The sequence below is a fragment of the Mytilus californianus genome, unplaced genomic scaffold (assembly GCF_021869535.1).
Source record: "Mytilus californianus isolate M0D057914Y unplaced genomic scaffold, xbMytCali1.0.p SCAF_52, whole genome shotgun sequence".
Taxonomy (NCBI): domain Eukaryota; kingdom Metazoa; phylum Mollusca; class Bivalvia; order Mytilida; family Mytilidae; genus Mytilus; species Mytilus californianus.
The window spans coordinates 355,480-376,834 of NW_026262704.1; the positions used below are offsets into that span (position 1 = coordinate 355,480).

Here is a 21,355-nt window from a genome sequence, read left to right on the forward strand (position 1 = left end):
CTTCATATTTTTTAAAAAGCTTTGGATTTTCAAATATTTTGGCCTCGAGCATCACTAAAAAGACATTGATTGTCGAAATGCGCATCTGGTGCAGAAAAATTGGTACCGTTTATGTTAATACAGGTGTATTTTTTGTCAAAAGATACAGGAAATGGGTATGTTTTTTTTTCTTTTATTCCAAATAAATAAAAAAAGTGGGGAGCTGGATGTCTCAGTTGATCATTCCTACCAGAAATGATTGAAGTGCCCTTCCCCCCGCTGGATCTATAAATAGGCAGCCACTTTCGGTGGAAATGGGGACTTAAATCGGATGCTGGTTGTAGCAAGAGTGTTACGTTCCTTTCTCGTTTAAGAATTATTGGAGCAACTCCTTGATGATGATCTGCACATGACCTGGTACCAGCTAAAACGTCTACCTTCCCAACATACTATTTTTCAATGGCAGTCACGCAAATATACTATCCTTCATACTTGTCCTATTTTACAAAAACCTACATAGTATATTGATTATTAAAAGTGTCTGAACCTGAATGTTTGAAATAATTGCCATTGGACTTTTAACAAGAAAAAATCAATGAATTATAGTCGATCTGTCAATTGTATTACTTGTTGATTTGTTTTTATCCTTAATATGCATGTAAAATTTGTCACTGAACTGGACGTTAATCAATCAACCAATCTTTTTACATACGATTGTGCTCAACACACCCAGTTTGCAATATACAGATCAAAGTGTGTAATGTTTGCCTCGTATGAATGAGGATGTTTTTCATCAACTTTTAAGCAATCTGTTTTTTGTATTTACACTTTGCTATTTCGTCTTTACACTTATTCATCACTTTTCTTTTCATTAGATTTTGGTATCATCAGTTCTTTGGGAAGAACCCGCCTATAAAAAAAAATACAATCGCTAACCAATTTTTTAGAGAAGGTCTGTTTATAAGGGGATGGGTAGTCATTCGACTCCTTTTAATAATTATTGTTATTTAGCAACGATTTTTAACCTAGTTTCGCTTTGGTAGAGCGAAATCGCCAACGGCAAAATAAGATTTACACACACATTAGACGATCTAAATCAGTATGGATCCTAATAGGCGTTATTGTCATTTTATGACAACTTAAGTCATCACAGTTTTTGTGATTCCAGCAAAACAAGATAAACTTAAATCAGCAAAGATGATCTGCAAATAAGTCAATATGACCGAAATCGTAAGTCGACTACACAATAAGAGTAATTGTCTTTCAAAAGCAAATGCACCCATTTTGCTTTTTGTGGGAACAATGATAGTCATATAAATGATTGTTTATTGCTTAACCTGTAAACGATAGCGATTTAAAACAGTCTTCAAATAAGTCACAAGGCTGAAATTATCAGTTACCTGATGACGATTTTTACCCATTTCTTTTGTTTTCAGCTAAGACATTTGAAGATAGGAAGAAACTTGAAACAGAAAAAAACAGTCAGCAAGACAAGGTTTACAATAAAGCAAAACGGACAAAATCGTCAGTTGATTTATTTATAGAAGTTATTGACCTTAATTTTTTTTATCCGTGTTTGCCTTTTCAAAAACTGTAATAGATAAAGATACTCTGGAACGTACACAAGATCTGCAAATGAGTCAACATGTATGACTGTGATCCCAATTCGGTTTAATCTAAAGTTAATGTAAAGTCATTGTCCTTCATTTCCCCCGGTTTTACACACCTTCCTCTAGCTTAGCTGGAGAGGATACACTGTGTTCACATTACTTTTTAAATGGATTTTAAGGTAAACATCATAGGTAGTACTTCAATAATCCGACAACACTGTTAACAGATATTGAGGTTAATAAACGGGCTGCTACAAACCGTGTTTCAAAAGAAGCTACTAATACCATTAAATATACACGGTTATCACGTGTTTGCTGTTACCCAAAAATATTTATAGACGTTTATAGGAGGCAAGATAAAATCATATACATTATTTCAATCTCTGTTTTCAACTTTTCAAATGCTATAAATTTTGCTATCAAATTTACGATTATTACATTAAAATTTGGTAAATACAATAAAAATTTAATTCAGCAGTAGTTGTCAAAGATAAGGGCTAAAAAATTCATGTTGATCATACAAACTCACAACACTTTGACACATTTTTGCTGCCAATTAGTGCGACAATTTTGCTATTTAGGTTTTTGGATTAGTTGGTGAGTGTTTCAGTATTTTGATTTGAAGTATTTGTTTAATTATATATATCTAACCACAATTTTGACAATCACGCTTTTATAGAAGTAGATGTATTGCCTAAAATTAAATGTGAAATTTGATGTTGAAACATACATACTCGTTTGCTACGTACGGATGCAATACTATGAAAAATTATCAGCTAGAGAATATTTGTATACATATATGTTTCAACATAAATACAATTTGTGTATAATCAGATTTAAATGTATGTTAACTTTTGCATGTTCTGCTTTTGATTTTGCTTATTTCATTTTTTCTTGCCTATATTTTTGCATTACTAATATCGGTTATTTTGGTTCTTTCCTTGATTTAAAAAAAATACATCACAGTTATCAATTAACATATTTATCTCGAATATTCGTCAGCCTCTGTAGAGATGTAAAATAGGTGTACTCAAATAGTTGGAATTTTACTATATTTTTTTCACAACTTAAACAAGACCAATACAAGGTCCAGACCTAGGTCACTGTATGTAATTGATTGATCTTGGATGTAAAATGAAGCATAACTGACCCTTCCCTTTCATTGAAGGCAAGAGAACTTTTGACGAGCATTTTCCTTTAACAATGAATGTTGTAAAATTTTAAACCATGGGAAAATCGGAAGTGGCTTCATGGTTGATGTAAAAATTACTTACACGCTGCTACTCATCATCATTAAGCTGCAGACCAAATATCAAATCATTCCCTTACATACAAGCCAAAAAAACTTTAACGAAAATATATGTTGTGCAATGAGTCTTCTCAAATTTCAAACTATCGGCAACAGGATGTAGCTGCACTGTAGATGTAAAAATTGCTTACACGCCGCAAGTCATAGTTATTAAGCTGCAGACCAAATATGAAATCATTAATCTTCGATAGAGGCCAGGAGAACCTTTAGAAAAGTTTTGTATGCAACGTCTTTCGGACGTACGTTTCGGATTCGAATGGTAACTAGACTAGGTAAAAATTACTACTGGAATCTAATTAATTGTTTTGTGCAATTGTTATAGAGATCTTGGGAATCATTTGATATATAAACGGGTTTTTTTCACGGTGTCGATGGATCTTTCTCTCCCATGAACATGAACATGGTGGGTTTGGTCTGATCAAAGCATAAGCAGTAACTCATGAGCCAAGACCGGTACAAATTTCTTGAACAGACATCCAGTATTGACACCTTATACAAGACAACAGATTGTTCAAAAACACCAGAATATGTAGAAATGGTAGAGGAAGTCTACATAATTAAACAGACTTATAACACTCTATACAATAAAGCTTGAACACACAATCGGAAAATAAAAAAATACAATGAATGGGGCATAGTGACATATCTAATGCAGCGATTCAAATCTGTAGTGAACACTTTCGCTGCATTGGTGTGTCGTCGGAAAGACTAATGTATATAACAAAAAAAAATCATTTGGTTTTTCAAGGTATATCTATTGTTACGTTTCTATATTTTGAGATGACCCCTTGTTTTTCGTCAACTGTAATCATAAGTCTTAGTATAATCCTAGGTATAGACATAGTTTCCACAAATGTCTATTAGGCCGTACGGTTACCCATAGTTGTAAACTTCTAAATCATTTAGTCTCTGGTGGAGAGTTGTCTCATTGGCAATCATACCACATCTTATTTTTATATGTCTTCCATTCCAAATTATTTTCAATATTTTGTTTCGATCTATTATGATAAAATAAAAACATGTATGCACTTATTTATACTCATTCATAGCATGCACAGTACATGAATGAAAATGCAACATGACATCAATAACAAGTTCAAACATATCAAATAGAAACAAATTAAAAAAAAACCATGAATTTTTTCAAGAGTATTTACATCAACTCATATGCTATGGGTGTAACATTTGTTCTGTTAATAACCATTGTTGTTTTTTTTTCAAACTGGCGGTACTGAAATTGGTGTTTTCACAAGAACTGGACATTGATACTGACCAAGAGAAGATACGACTTATCGGTAAGATTAAAATACTGTGCTGTCTTAATTGAACACAACGTCTTGACATTCTTAAATAACATTTTACAATGTTTAAAAAAACTGTCGAGAACTCATTAGGTGTTACTAGATTCTTTCTCTTAAAAAAGACATAACTAAGAGGTATCCTCTATGTAACGTTCTATATGAACTCTTGTGGTGTATAAACGGATGGATAGAATACTGAACAAGAAGGGAAGATATAACCATAATTCGGACAAAGCAACATAGCCGATAGAAAAAACTGGCCACCCTATTCAATTAATATTGGAGAGGACAGTTAACTCTATGTAACTTTATATATGACCTACTTATATAACTCGATTAACAAAGTCTCCTAATAAGAATTGGCAGTTAAACTATAATCTAAAATAGGACGTAAAAAACTAGAAAAACAGAAACTGTTCGAAACAAAAAGACTGACCAATCATGAAAATTATTGAGTCCTTAAATTTTCACACCACAGTAAAAATTGCCTTTTTTTAAGAAAAAAAAAGCGAGAAGCAGCTGAAGGGGGAACGGGGCTCTCGTTAGCCTCGACCTTCTTGTCGCGTCCAGTGCAAGGGGAATGTTTTGTATTTAAAAAATATAAGCGATTTTAATCTGATTTCTTAATCTTTTAATGATTTTATTCTTTGGAGTTGTTTTTCTTGGCGATACCTCTATGATACGTTCTATATGAACTACTGTGCAAAAAAGAGTGGACAATATTTGGAACAGGAGCGACGAATCTAACCATAACTTGAAGAAAAGCAGATACAACAGAGCCGAAAGAATTGTTTTAGAGTAATTTTCTAGCCTTTATATATAAACTGAATGATCACTAAAAAGACTTTGTAGCAAAGCAAATAAAAGTTTTGCAAATACAAACGATAAACGCCAAACCCAATGGCCATCCCCCAGAAAATTAAACAATAACAAAACAAAACCTTCATTCCCAAAGTTTACTGCAGCTCCTTTAAGGCACACCTTGTTAAATTGAGTATTCTAGTGGCTGCCCTTTTAGTTTTGATGTTTGGTTTGTTAAAAGAAATCAATACTACTGTCTTACAAATGCATCATTTTAAACAATTGAATATTCATGATAAACTTAAGAATATTGTGCCTCTCTCAATTTATCTGTGTTTTGTTTTCTGAAAAATAGTTGATCCAATTATATCAAAGCTCCCATACAATGTATTAATTTCTATTCTTTATTGCAATTGTCTCTTTGATATCTCATTCCTCTTTTGTATTGTACCTTCATCAGACATATGTGTTTTCAACAAAACACGGAAGAATTGTTAACAGTGTATTATTAACAAAGCATGGAAGTGTGTTTGTAATTTACTACAGAATGATTTTTTTCTAAAAATGTTTATTGCGAAAGTTTTGGGTTCTAAAACCGTATTTCTCGAAAATGAGTACGGTGATTTACATTTTGTTTGAAACTGTATTTTTAGGTTGATATGCATTTGAGTTTCCTTACTATAAAATATATAATATCTAAGTTTTATTAATTTTTCATCTTAACATCTTGTACTGAAATCAAGCAGGAGCTCCAAGAGGGTAGAAATACCTGCCTCCAATGTAAGGGAAATTTTGATTTGTACACTATGATAAATACCTGTACTTCTTTTAACTAGCTTAAACCTGATAAATGGCAAAATTATTTTTTTCAAACCACGACAGGTTATGATGAAACGTTACTTGTCTCGCTTCTTACAAATGTCGAACAATACCAGACAAAATGATATTTTTATACGATGGCGGCAGTAGCTATGCAGAAGCTTCAAACTTTAGAAGTAAAAGACCTGAAAACTGCATATCTTATATATATGTCGTGACATGTTGCAATTTCAAACATGAACAAAAATATTGTACATGTTATATCTTGTACAATGGAAAAATACAAGTTATAACGTGTACAAAAGTACCTCTTACATGTTATAACATGTACAAATTATTGATAAAATGGTTTTAACTTGTACAAAATTTGAATATAAATTTAAATAAAGCAGAATATACATTTGAAATTTATTGAATAATAAAGAACATTAATCGAACGTTCAGAATATTTTTTTCTTTAGATCACAGTGATCACAAAGTTTCAGAAATTTTTTTATTGCTTCAAGGCTTATGTTGGAATAATGCGTTTTCAGGTCATTGTTTGTTTTATGCAGTCCAACATGACCTACAGCAGTGTGACTGTTTAATGTTAGCATACATTTCCTCAATGGCATCAAAGAAGATAACCGGTTCATCTGAAATTTTTATGAACAATGCCCTAATGTTTGAAGTATACCCTCCTCCCTCTTTTTTAACATCCAAAAATCAAAGCAATGTCTACTATGCGTACTCTATAAAATCAAGAGAGAGAAAATGGTTTTCATTGGAAAAGGCGTAATTATAAATAATTTTGGAATTCTTTAATCTGCTCTTCAACATTTTTTGCCTTGATCATAGCTGATGTAAATATTTATTTGTTAAAATATTTGTTGATAATTAAAAGATCATTGCATGAGTCAAATGTCATTTTGATGTTTTAATTTTCTATACTCTCCTTTGAAAACAAGGTATTTTTTGCAGAGGAATTTTTTCCTCGACATACCAATGATTACATTGTCAAATCTAACCTTGTTATCCACTTGCATCTTAAGTCTCAACTAATATGACATATTTTCCTATTGCCTTCTGTGGGGAAACTCACAATTATAATTCATCATGTGAGAATACTGACTAATGTTTGGTGACTACATGCGGGATTTAAAAGTTATTAAATAATTATAAAAACTATTCATCTGGTCATTAACTGTATCAAAAAGGACAAAACAAACTAACATGAATGAACAATAAAGGAAATGATGAAAATATTATTGAGGTAAATGACATGTGAATAGAAACATCACATTTTTTCAATTTTGTACAAGTTAAAACCATTTTTAAGCAATATTTTGTACATGTTATAACATGTACGACGTATTTTTGTACATGTTATAACATGTACGACGCATTTTTGTACATGTTATAACTTGTATTTCTGCATTGTACAAGTTATAACACGTACAATATTTCTGTACATGTCATAACATTTACAAAATCGCAATTTCTACACGACATATATATGCCGGATGTTCTGAAAGTTTCTACGGGAAAATATGCATATGTCCGTTGTCCTTTGTCCTCATTTTCTATGATTCATTGCCTGCTTTAATAAAAAAAGGTATAGTTGTTTACCGTTTGATTTTTTAGTATAAATGAGTGATATAACATGTATGTCAGCGTTCATTTGATCTCGGCTTCGTTTACTTTGATCATTGCTCAATGTAAATTTTCATGATTATGTTTGTGTTTCAGAAGTTATAAAAGAGAGGCGAAAGATACCAGAGGGACATTCAAACTCACAAGTCGAAAACAAACTGACAACGCCATGACCAAAAAAGAAAAAGAACAACAGACAAACAATAGTACACAAAACACAACATATAAAACTAAAGACTTAGCAACACAAACCCCACAGAAAACTGGGGGTGATTTCATGTGCTTCGGCAGGGTAAGCAGATCCTGCTCCACATGTGGCACCCGTCGTGTTGCTCTTGTAAGTACAAACCCGGCAATAAGTCTAATTCGGTAAGTCACATTCGTGAAAAGGGGACGGGATTGTAGTTACGACATTAGGAACATATCCGCTATCATCTGTGAAACGGATATTACATAACGGTCAACCAACTTGTGATGGCGTCCGTCAAATTAACGAAGGGATGATTTCAACTTCACCATTTGGAACTCTTGGTTTAATAGCATTACTATCTGACATTGATCTATGGTTCATTGGTCGATGTTAACTGTACGTCATCATGTCCGCTTCTGATATAATATGAGCAATATTCCAACTATATTTAGTATATAGAAAAAACTCATCATATATAGGATTAAAGTTTTCTACGCCAGACATTTTTTCGTAAAAAAAACAATCAGTGACACTTGAATACTAGTAGTTACACGGCCAAAGAAAGTAAGAAGTTGAAGAGCATTCTAGGGCCCAAAATTTAGAAAGGATTTTCAAAATCCCACTTACTTTATCTATTACTTGAGTAAAAATCTTTAGTATTTCGAAAAAGTGAACGCTCAGTTAATTTATTATTATGGCCATCTCAATAATAGTTCATGTAATCACAAAAGTGCTGACTACTGGGTTGGTGACACCCTTGTTGAGGAAACCTTCACCAGTATATCATCGACCTATTGGTTGTAAAACACCTCATCAGTGACGCTAAGTTACAAGAATTGTTATGTGTAAATGTCTGACTGAATCCCGATGCATTGTTGATTAGTTAACTTTTACTTTCCGTCCTTAGATAAATAATATAAGCAAAAGGTTAACCATCTTTGGATTTTTTAATTATTGTAATGTGTATATGTCCTTCTGGCGGTGTTCAGATGACCCTGACTTATTCTTATAAGGTTATTTTTTCAGGTACTATTTGTCATAGTTTTACTATATTTGGTGACTATATGGATTGATTGTAAACTTTTCATGTCTGGATAAAATGTTTTATCTGATCGTAAACATATTTTCACGGATGACCTGTTCTAGACCTCTAAACTCAACAACAATTTTCAGTTACGCGGGTACGACATTTGAGCGTGGCGTTCTGTTGTTGTAAAAGAGTTTTGATGTGTTTACTTCTTTTTCATTTAATTTAGGTAGACTCTTAGCGGTGAATCCGATAAATATTGATAATACAAAAGTGTGTAAATTTATTGAAATGTCGGAAACGCATCCTGCAATCATACTACAAAGAATTATTTCTGAATATTGCAAGTCTAATAACATAAAATTAGAAGACGTATTGAGAGAGGAAAAACACGAACTTTATCATAAACGAATCAAAACATTCTCCTGCTGTAAATGCACCATCGGTTGCTCTACTTACAATAAAGTGATTTCCGGAAAGCAGTGGGATGCACTGTATGAATTGAACGAGGATAGTGATGTGCATTCTTGTCCATTAAATTTAAGGATCTGCAGCGAACGTTTTGTTCCAAAAAGAATACATACGTGTAATTTGTCAGCGGCTAAAGTATTGATCCTTAATATACCAAATATTTTGAAATATATGATAAGTCGATTATACACAAGTGGATTCGATACGTTCTTGATGCTTAACCAGCATACATTATACCATTCAATGAAGAAAAACAGGTGTTGTAAATGTAAACAAATTTCTTATGAGAATACTGAAAAATCATTAATTACGGACAGAGAATGGACCAATCTATTTAATAAAAGTGATATATCCTGTCTATCAATTTCTAAGGATTGTTGCTGTCAGTACTCAGTAAGAAATGGAATTAATTACTCAGATATAGACAACATTTGTTTGTCCAAAATTTTTCATATTGCTGGACCAATTGCTGTTCTAAATAAAATTGAAGAAAATGCGTTTCTATATTTTCTAAATTGGACTGTTGACGACAAACCCTTACAAAGAGCGATAACAGAACTATCAAACATACTAGTCGATCAAACATTTCGCCGTCGATTTTTATCCGTGTTCTCCTCTCAGTCAGCGACATCAATTGATGCACGTCGATGGGTCTCTAGAAACTTACATCAACAGAAGGTATGTCTTTTTGTTTGATCAAACTCGTTATAAATTCAATAATATTTGAATGTCAAAAACATATCAATCATTTTCCATCCGTTGTTTTACAAATTCTATTAAAATAAAGGATATCATTGTAACAGTTAGAGAGTTTTAATAGAGTTCACCAGTATTGAACATATCGACTCAAAAAGAGAATAGCATTGAACAAAATGAAGAAAAAAAGTATTGGTGTGAAATATTTCCTCACCGAATCTTTATATAGCGTCTGCAAGGCGACATATTTTACTGAAGGAAAAACTTGAAGCTTTACTGTAGGAAAAACTTGACGCAATCGTCGCTCTATAAGGTTTATCTTATTTTATTTTTAAGGCAACAACAGAACAACAACTTCAACTCCTTATACGCGATGAAGGTATGTTATGCTTATGACTAATGATTAATTGTAAGGAAATAAAAAAAGGTATGGCAAATTAACCTTAAATTGATGTGTTTGAGCGTTTGATTTTGCCATTTGATTAGGGACTTTCCGTTTTTAAATTTTCCTCGGAGTTCGGTATACTTTTTAATTTACTTTTTATTGCATATCAGAGCCATTTTAAAACATCTTCCTTTCTTTATTTAATTTAGAATAAAACAGCTTCACGTGATTACTATGACTCTCTTTAAAAACAACGTACCTGTGGCTCTATACTGTGATTTCGATAAAATTTGGTAACTGTTTAATTGTTCATCAAAACATCAATGGGACGAACATTTCAATCCAAGACAGACATTTTTAGATAAATTGGTGGGATGAGCTTGTGTCATCTCTTTACGTCAGTGGTCTGTCTTCCGCCGTTTGTTCTTTTTTATTTTTTATCCACCGAACCAAATCGTTGTAAACTTAGCAGATATGATCATTTTAAAGTCCTTCACAGAATGTTGGTTCCAATCGAATATCAAACATGGCCGCTATGCACAACAATGTTTTCTAATTGGGAAAAATTTGAATTTTCATTGTCTAAAACCTGGAGACCAAATGGAATTCTAATTTGCACAGATGTTCCATAGATGGTCCTCTACCAAATTTGTAATTTTGGTGTCGATTGGAAATCCAAGATGGTCACCACTGAGTGCATATTTAACATCGGGGTAAAATACTTAAATTCTCAGAGGAATGGTTTGACAGATTTGATGGATAATATGCCTAATATGATGGTTCGCTACAATCTTTGTATTTTTTTTTTACGTTGATCGGAAATGTAAGATGGCTGACGCCACGATACATAGGTAACAAAGGAGCACTAGAAACGTGTTTTACTTAACTTCGCATTTCTCTGCATGCCATATTGAATAGTGTGCGTAAATTATCAGGTAACGGTACTTAAAGAAATTTTACTCAACACTGTAATGTATGACACATTGAAATGATATTATGCTTAAATTATCGGATCATGTTCCTAAACAAAACATTTGTTTTTGGTGATGATTCCGAATTTTGTCAAATAATTCCACATACCAACCAATACGGCCATCCTCACTAAACATAGATACACATATATCGTTGTTACATATCATTAGACATGACATTGCAAGTCCTGTTGAGGTGTGTTAATTTTGGCATACCGGTAATGCTATTACCAAAAATAGAAAATTAGTCAAAAACCGTTAAAAAAATCCTCATTGAAATAACATTGCCGATTTGAAACAAAATTTGACTGGAACGATGCTTTGATGTCATCTTTCAAAATCATGTCTGATGCTCACGCTTTCCATGCATTTATGCACACATAGTGACATATCATTCGACTTGAACTGGCAAAAACTTTAGCGGCATGCTGTCATTTGTTACGTTAAGCATTCCAGTAATGACATTTTCCTCAAAAGCCTCTGCGACTAATAATGAAAATGCTGCCAAAAAAAAAAATGAAAATTAAAATTTTTTTTTTCTGAAACTACTTATACGAACCAAACTCTTCTGGAAGAGTCAACGGGTTTCTTTGATATATGTGCCCAAATGAACGTGCCTGCCAACCGAGTTGGCAACAATTTCAAATAAAACTTAACAACAATCTTTAACGCTAAACATATTGATTTTATAAATGTATAGAACATTGTTGTACATCATTCAAGTTTGAAATTAATCTTAACAACATTCTGAATGTGAACCTTGGAGAGAAAAAATATAAGGGAATGGGCCCTCTCTCTCAATATATTAAAGAATTTTCTGAAAAGGAAAACAAGAGTTTGTTTGAAAACATGATAAGCGTTCATATGAAATACATGAGTGTTACAATTCATCAAAAATACCTGTTTTTGAAATTTTATGACCAGGAAATTTATATAAAATGACCGCATCAATCATATTTCTGGTAAACAAAAGAGTGCTTTTGGTGTTTCTGTATCTTCAGTAACAACATTCCAATTAAAACACGCAAAGAGCTATGGGCTTTGTTAGCTTATTAACTGATGACATTCAAGGGTCGCGGCTGTGTTTATAAGAATGAAGCCAAAGGGATAAACAAAACACAAATGGGTCTGAAAACTATTTCCCGTTAACATTTCCTTAACTGCTAAAATATTCAACTATCTGCTGGCTGCATGAAAACATTAAATGGTCAATACATTGTTTCATTATTAATGAGATGAACTAAACGCTAAAAAACTGGTCCAAGATACCAGGCTTTCAACTTTGTTCGCATGTTTAGTCTTCAAGAGAAACTCATCAATGACTTTTGAAAATATAGACCGACAGACCAAATAGAGTTTGAAGTTTAAGAGCATTGAGAGCCAAATACAACTAAAGCCATTGATAAAAATTGTGTGCATGGTGTCTAGATGCGGGTAAACAAGTTCAGATTTACAGAATGTTGGACAGTTCATTATTTTAACCCAACTTGTGTATTCCATACATATCACATCTGTATCACGCTGAAAATACCTTCATTTGTTAGGTTTTTGGTCAGTTGAAATAAATTAACTTTCTTATTAGTTATGTCTAAACGAGTTGATTTAATGTTTCATTATTTTGTTTAACCATTGTTTTTAAAATTATCTTTTTTAATTGTTAGATGGTTTGAGGGTAAAAAGTGTACAGATCCCAAAAGATTTTCCTTTACCTCATAGAACGTAAGTATAATTTTATTGTTTTATCATTTCAAACATATATTTGGGTCATAGCATTCAAAACTAAACACAAACAAACAAGCAAACATCAGCATGAGCAACTTAACTTTTAGTAGAATTTTCGTTCGGTCGGTTTGCACGAGCTAACATTATGAGGATCTCAGATTGACCGGCTGTTGGAAATTTCCAGGCGGAGAAAAATGATCAACTGTCTTCTGTAATCATCTCCAACATTTTTCAACAAGAGTCTTGAAACTTCTCAGAAAGATTGTAAACATGGTGAAGTTGTGCATCTTTTACTTTTTTTTGTGTCAATGAGTTGATATCTCATTCATTTGAACGTAAACAGCAGTTTTTTTTCTGTCATTTTTTTGTAGTAAACAATTCACAGATCTGACTAGAGAAGAAAATAATTTCTTAGTAGTGGTTTATGGACTAACAAAAATTGTGTATCCAGTAATAAAAGATCATTTTGATAGGCAATGTCCTCATTTGGTGTTAAACGAACTACGATTGGAAAGCAACGAACAACAACAAACACAGCATTGTAGAGATGAAAATGAAAGCAGGAAGAGCAGAATACACTCTACCAAGAATCAACAACAACAACTTTATGTACGAAACAGTGAGTTTATTTTCATAAACCCACACTTCAGGAGGTCGTTTGTTAATCATACATGCACATATTGTTGTCTTCATATATTTTTCAAGGTTTTACGGATAGCAAAGTATGAAATTTCAACATCCTATGATCTCGTAGTAAAGATTTGCAGTCAATTATTATTATGTTTTTTTCATTAATTGTCTTCCTACATTCTTGAAGATGCGAAATATTGCTAGATGATGTTTTTGTAGGACTGCAAAATATAACTAAGAGTTCTAGAATGTTGAATATGAATATAACTATTCCGTTCATAAATTATTGCAAATTCTAAGTTTGTTCAAACGAAGAACAGTACAGAAAGTAGTAGATATCAAATAAATCACTTTTTTTTAGTTAAACATAGAAAAAAAGATAAGATTACAATGGTTATATCATCAAATTGGGATAAGTGAAAAAGAGCAAACATCTAAGAATGTTAATCGATCACCTTTATTTAGTATAAAACAAATCTTGGCAAACATAGAAGTACAGACGAAATGAAATATAAATATGTTTATTATAATATATATCAATTTGAGACACTCATGTCATAGGCTAAACTTTTTTAAGAGAACAAATCGGAGAAGCTAGATTTGAAATTGATGATTCACAGTTTGAAACGAAGAGCCAAAGATGCTAGACAAACAGAATATGTCGATCAATTGAACGACATCATGAACATCCAAAGAGAAATTGTGCAAAGCAATAGCGGAGTTTTAATCGATACACGGTTTCAAGATATCTTGAAATGCATACGAAAGGTATGTAAAAACAAAGTCATTTGACCTACTGTTCATAGATAACATTTCAAAATTTTTACCTTCTAGAAATGATATAAAAACGATGAATATTTGATAATACTTATCTATCCTTCGGTCAATATTTATATTAAAATATTGAAATGTTTGAGTTACATGTAGATATCTTCCTAATGTATCAAGAGTAGGGAAATCACATATCTGGTAAAACGGAATCGACAACTTATGTGAATTTGTCACATAAGGTTTTATCAAATAATTATCTATATTTTATCAATTTGTTCTTTTTCATCAGACCTTGAATCAAAATTAATGGATATAAAAAGGATAATGGGCATTTGCATACAAGATTGATATCTGGCACCAATTTTGTTTCTGTTATATTATAAACCACTATTACCCTTTCAGACAGTATTGCATTTTGGAGGAGAATTTTATGAGGAAAAACTAAGAAACCTTCAGCATATAAAAATATTCTAGGTCAGTAACATTGAACTATATTATGGTACAAAATCTTCAAATTATGCCAGAGGGTATATAAAAACCCGACGTGGTAAAGTTAAAATCTATAAAAACATAGAGAAATGCATTGATGCCAAACGTGTATGTCAATTTACATTTACATTTAAAAAGATGGACATTAAATAAATTCGTCCGTTTAGGATGGATCAGAAACAGATGATACATACGCGAATCAAAATATTGATGAAACAGCCTCGCTGTCACCTTAGACAACAATTTTTTTTTTTTTTTTTCGATAGACGAGTGGTGATTAACACGGTATGCTTAACTTTTTAAAAGATGCAGGTGTTTCATTTTACCTGCTTAAGAACTGAAAATAAAAGGCTCTGTATAGACAATTTTGTCAGCGGGATATTTAATACTAATAATTGTTTCTTGTGTTTTTATCTTTATTATTGTCTATGTATTATTAGTTCATGTATTATGATCATTTTATAAGTATATAATCTAAAGAAATCTTGAATGCTCATTAAATTGTATCTTAGTTAATCTAAATAGTACGAACTTATGGAAGAATAACATATTGAGTAATATCAATATATGTGAAGGATCAGCATAACATGTTGCTCATGAAAGAATAAAGATGGGTGATTCAAATTATGTAGAAGTAAAAACTGGTAACTTGAACATTTACATTAAAACTTTTAAGGAAATGTGCAAAATTGTCAACACTCATTTGTCACACGCTGACTTAATAACAATCGATCATTTGCTGATGAATCCAATCGTAAAACTCTAGTAGTGGTCATTTTAGACTTACTATAACAATGATTGAGAATTAATTTTTTGACATTGATACTACCCCTTCTCAGGAAATTCAATGTAGTAACTTAGTCAGTAATCATGTTTGTTGGGTCGTTAGTGAAAAAATGAAGAAAAAAAAAAACGAAAACAATAGTTGCTTACTTTTTACACATTGTGACTTGGATGGATAGTTGTCTCATTGGCACTCATACCACATCTTCTTATTTATATTCCTTGGGGTATTCTGAATAAAATTGTCTATCATTTTTTAAAGTCAGAGGGGAGTATTTTCGCATTTTAAATTACTGAATGCACGTTTTTAAAAACATGAACGAAGGTGTAAAATGAAGAATGTTTTAAGATTTTTAATGCGTGAGGTGTATGATAAGAATTTGTTCGGAGAATTCGCTTGCTTTTGCTGTCAATGTCATCAAGTGAAATCTCTCGTAAAATTTCTTCATGAATAAAGTTTGAAAGAAACGCGATTTCAAACTCTAATTATTAGAAATTTCTTAACGATTAAGAACAACTATGTAAAAATATAAATTACGTATAAAGTTTACGGCAGTCCATGTAGATATCAGAATACATGGTTGAATTTCAATAGACAAAAGTACATTTACACACAATCTTTATGCATTCTTTCCTTTCTCTAATTGAATTTCATTCGATAACAACTGATGAGCACTTATAGAGATAAACACTACTAGTAGTCACCGTCTTCATAACCATGGCATATAAAAATAACTATAAAAATAACTTTTGGTAACGTAATGCCTAAATGATAATATGATTATACTTTATAATTGTTATTCTATAGTAGTCTATTTGACATCACCAATTACTTTCATTTTTTTACATGAACTTCGCTGTTGATTACAAACAGAACTATCTTTAAAACTATTTGCTGTTTTGAGTTTGTATCTATCCATCGCTTGAAGCAACTTAAAAACTTGAAACGTTTCATCTGTTGTACCTTCAACTGCCTAAAAAAACATTTTATATAAAACTCATTTATTGTTCTTTAATTGTAGAGTTATGGTGACTACAAACTAAAATTGTGCATCAATTTTAATGCGATATTGTGTTAAAGTGTCACAGAAACATTACAGTACGTTCAATAAAGGAAAAGAGCATGTTTTATGGGTGTCAGTCTATTTCTATTTCTTTTTCAATACCGATTTCAACAAAACAAAACTTCTACAGCCAACTACATTGTCTAGATCGACCATCTGGCTGTTGGACCTGTTGTCATGACCTATGAAAAACCTGCGAATATTCCACTACAAAGATTAACTGGAGTTGCTTTTCTATGCACATTTTTGTTATGTTTGCTTGATTGTAAATTGCTAATCTCAAAATTAGGTTTATTTAGATGCAAAGAGATATAAATGAGTACTCCAATCACAATACAAATACTTCGTGAAAATTGCGTAAACATACAATTTTCATATATTTAAGATTTCTCTCTATTTTTATTCATGATAACAAAATAAATGGAAATGTAATGCACAGTTTTACATCATTTTTATATCAGATGAGTGTGTATTACACATCTTTACATTTAAAGTAGTCAAACGGAAATGTGTTTATAGTTCATGTTCAAATATTTAGATATAAAACTCTTATAAAAATCACCCAAAGTGTAATTATCTGTTGTTTGTATACGAATTTAGGTTCATTCTTCAATACATTGTATTTTTCATATAAATATAAAGATGGTACTCCAATACATTTTGTGCATCTATATACAGGTATATCTATGTAAGCTTTAAAAAATCTGACAAGAGACATCAGTTGTTGAGTTTGTCTGCTTTGTTTTAAATATGCGGGATATTCAAAATTGTATGGAAATTCGGTGATCACGTCGAGATATAGGACTATATCAAACACCTGCATCTCCTGGTTTCGTATAAAATAGCAGATACAACACATCCATTGCGACAGGTGGTGTTTCAAGTAGAGACAGGGTCATAATATTAGGCAAGTTATCTTAATAACTTATTTTATGCAGACGACGAAAACCATCAATTTGTTTCAAAATTTACATTTTCCTAATCCCTTCAGGGAACCCTGTATTACGATCTTTTGGCTGGTTGACCAACGGTCAGTTTCTACACAATGTATAGTATTATTACATTCTTACTGATCTACAGATCGATAATTGGTAAACAAGATTTCAAATCGGATCTTTTAAATTGTCCCTCCCTTTATCCCCATTCAACACCTTAAGCTTTTTTTAATTTGATGATTATTAGACGTTGATCTATATGTTAGGTTCATTACACATGTATTTTTTGTAAATATGGAAGTTTTAATTTGTGAGCATCTTCATTCCTCAATACTTATCATGCTAATGTGGCAGGTGTTACACTTATCATTTCGATATCTTTATATGGCTTAGTGGACCCCTTCCGTGGCCAAGCTATTGTTTTCTGCATTATTGTATTATCGTTTGAGTTTTTTTATTTATTATAATATTGTTATACAAATTTATGTGTATATATTGTTAATTTTTGTACGAGAAAAAAATATACTCTGAATAAGTAAAAATTTCGCTATTCACCTTCTTGTTTCTCTTTTCATTATGCATTACAATATATTTTGATGATTCATACACGTGAATGTTAAACCTCTGGTGGTTTGTTTGTGTTGAGGGAGGACACTAACAGAATCATACCCTGATTGAGCAATATTTTGAAAATTTCTAAAGCTAGAAAGAGAAAAACCATGAAAATACATAAGTTAATTGGTTATTGTCAGCGCTGATTAACAAGGTAATTTGAAAGAAAATTAGCTTTGACTAGAGTCTATATTTTTTTCCTTTTTTAACTTCAAATTTTGACTTGCCAACGGACATGTATACTGCAGCTTTTGCTTATCCGATAATGACTATCGCTTGTCCTTGGCAATTAATGTAAAACCATGCTTCCAAAAAGAAAACTTTCCATCAAATGACGTAGAGAGTTAGCAATTATAGGTCACCTTACGACCTTCAACAATAAATCAGAATCCATACCGCATGCCAGACAATAGTATATACAATTGTTCTTGGTAGTGTCATATCAAATATTTCGTGCAAAAGAAACGAGATTACTTATTACAGATCACATGATTCGTTAAATTATTTGAATCTATTGAAGTCAAGACAAAACTAGAGTCGACTTGCTTTAAAACACAAACAATACGGGCATGTTCACGAAATAAACCGATTTCAGTAAAGAAACGATCTTTGTTGGTTTGTCTTTTACATTTTAATAAACCAGATTATTTATTCCCAAAATATCAACCAAATCGGCATCACCGAATATTACGAACGTATTGATTTTGATGTCAATTAGTGTAACACTATAAAACGATCACATGAGGTACAGTAAGCGTGCCCACGTATCTGTAAGTACATGTGTGCGTTGTAAAGAAATGTTTAAAACAGTATTACAAGGCATTAAACAAATTAATAAATAAATAAAAACAAAAACAGAAAAATGTAAAAAAACAAAACGAAATGAAAAAATACTATAAAAAACTCAAAATAAATCACATGAATTTAAAGAATTATTTGGTTCCTTGTATTTTTTATTTGTTTTTATCCTGTTTATCTAGTACTTTCAATGATAATTTCATGGCACTTTGTTTGACTGTAACTGATTAAAATATTGGTATATTTTGCGATAACAAATGGTCAACCTATGGCAGAAGTAAGTCACCATTGGAGTTCAATAATTGTTGAAAAAGTTACCGGTCGGAAAATGTATGTGTTTGATTACAAATTCAGTTTTATTGAAGGCAACATTCAACATTACGCCTTGGGCCAGGACCAATATAGATATTAAAAAAAGAGGAAATCACTAAAAATGGATCTTTTACCGATGTGTTGGAAATTCCGAAATCAAATTGTAAACCTTAACAACATTTTTATTTCTTTTCTGAAACTGTAAATATACACTACTAACTGATGATAGAAAATTACGAAGTATACATGCGAAAAAGTATTTTCGATTAAAGAGATAATTGCAATTAGAAATTAGAAATGTTTAGCTTCTCCTCAAGTCCCTATTAAGTGAAGTGACGTGTCTTTTAAATGTGAGTTACACATGCTGGCAAGTGATTTAGCACTATAAAAGTCAAGACTAAAGTGGTGGTTTAGTTTCTATCAGGATTTCTGCTCATTGTTAAATATTACATTTTGCTTGTATTGCTGAAAATGTCTGACTTGACTTGAAAGAACAAATATCTAGCTGTCAAAGATTCTGATTCTTTAGGTACTGAAAACAGAAACAATACTCTCGTTTCGGGAAAGGTTGTTCGGGACCTAGAATTCTGAGTGGATTATGCGTTTAATTGAAAATCATGCGAGAATGTGCGAGATTTTAAAGAACTGGGGGCAAAGTCATATGGTACAAATCAATTTTCGATGTTAATGACGCCCGCCACTTTCCCGTTTACCTGTGAAGTCGTTGAGGGTCATCTGTTTTTTGTTCAGGTTTATAATGTGTAATAAATAGTATTTTACTATGGAATTAAACGCTCAGCAAAGAGGCCACCCTAACTAATAAACTATAAAAGTCCAGCTAAATCTAGAACAAAACAGTTTCAAAATTCATATCTCATTCTCATGATCTTAACCTGGATATGCAAATAACTGGCCACTGGACGCCAACTAGCCATGCATTCATCCATTAGTACCCCCTAACCGCAAGATATTCGCATTTCTTTTCACATATTGTGTAACTTGACTTCCATTATAAACAACTCAAAGTCGCCTCGGTTACTGGTGAAGCGATTTTCAGTAATGTTTGGCTACAAGAGCCACTTATTAAACGTATGTCTGACATTTAAGATTCCACTTTAATTTTATAAGACAGAAATTCTCACTTAAACTGAGTATTATCCGTTAAATTGTTAATTACTCCTTATGGTAAAAAATTCATAAGGGGTTCTGCTGAACCCTGTGTCTCGCCTGCAATTGCTGATGTCAGCGTTAAAGTGTAATGTTGACTTGAGAAGTGAGTTCGTTTATCAGTTAATTACAATTCAAACTGTTTCTTTAGATGCTCTTTTTTTTTGTTTTAAATTAGCATCTGTACATATTTGATAACAATCCATAAAGGTTTAAAAAAATATCATGTTTTTTTTTTTATACCAGACAGTAAGAAATGAAGTCCAACTATTAGAAAAATACTAAAAATGAAAAAAAAACTATTTTCAAAGGTTTGCTTCAGACATTATCTCTCAATCGTTAAAAAGCATCTACCAATGTTTCATAAAGCTCTATGAAGGTTTGACAAAGTATATGAATAGTATGGTACAAACAGACCAGCTGTATATACTTGTTCACTGTAAAAAAAAACTAATTCCATTTCTTAGTAAAATACGGAAAAATGAAAATAAATATTTCCTAAATTTTGCTCTTGAAACTTTATATGTTGATCATCAACAACATTCTGTCCAAATTTTATCAAATTCCATGAAGATTTGACAAAGTTATTGCTTACTGCAAAACTTTAACCTCAGACGAAATCTGAAATTCACTGTTAAAAAAAATGAAAATTAATATTTGCTAAATTTTGCCCGGGATACTGTATGTTGGTCATCTTGTGTCCCAATTTCATAAAATTTCATGTATGTTTGAAAAAGTTATTGATGTAAAACAAATCTTTAACCACAGACTGACACTAAATGTTGCCGCCGCCGACGCAGACGCTGACGACGGAATCTAGGATCGTCATGTCTCGACAAGACGACAATCATTATTCTTTTCTCTTTTCTTTTTCTTTGGTG

At 31.8% G+C, this 21,355-nt stretch overlaps 1 protein-coding gene across 19 annotated transcripts in view; it reads left to right on the plus strand.

The window, feature by feature from the left end:
• Window positions 1–21,355, plus strand: part of LOC127703828 (uncharacterized) — a 154,205-nt gene that overhangs the window by 23,628 nt on the left and 109,222 nt on the right. For 5 of the 19 annotated variants that reach the window (XR_007983069.1, XR_007983068.1, XM_052207904.1 and 2 more), the window contains 8 exons: window positions 1,416–4,193; window positions 8,898–9,817; window positions 10,172–10,214; window positions 12,853–12,910; window positions 13,285–13,532; window positions 14,121–14,311; window positions 14,717–14,788; window positions 16,609–18,139. The exons of 5 other annotated variants lie outside the window; for them this stretch is intronic. Coding sequence is in view for 10 of the 14 variants with exons in the window: in XM_052207904.1 (XP_052063864.1) it covers window positions 3,977–4,193; window positions 8,898–9,817; window positions 10,172–10,214; window positions 12,853–12,910; window positions 13,285–13,532; window positions 14,121–14,311; window positions 14,717–14,788 (1,749 nt within the window). In the remaining 4 variants the exon portion in view is untranslated. Of the gene's footprint in view, window positions 1–1,415; window positions 4,194–8,897; window positions 9,818–10,171; window positions 10,215–12,852; window positions 12,911–13,284; window positions 13,533–14,104; window positions 14,312–14,716; window positions 14,789–16,608; window positions 18,140–21,355 lie in introns of those variants that run through there. 9 more of the 19 variants (XR_007983065.1, XR_007983067.1, XM_052207905.1 and 6 more) reach the window with 9 other exon arrangements.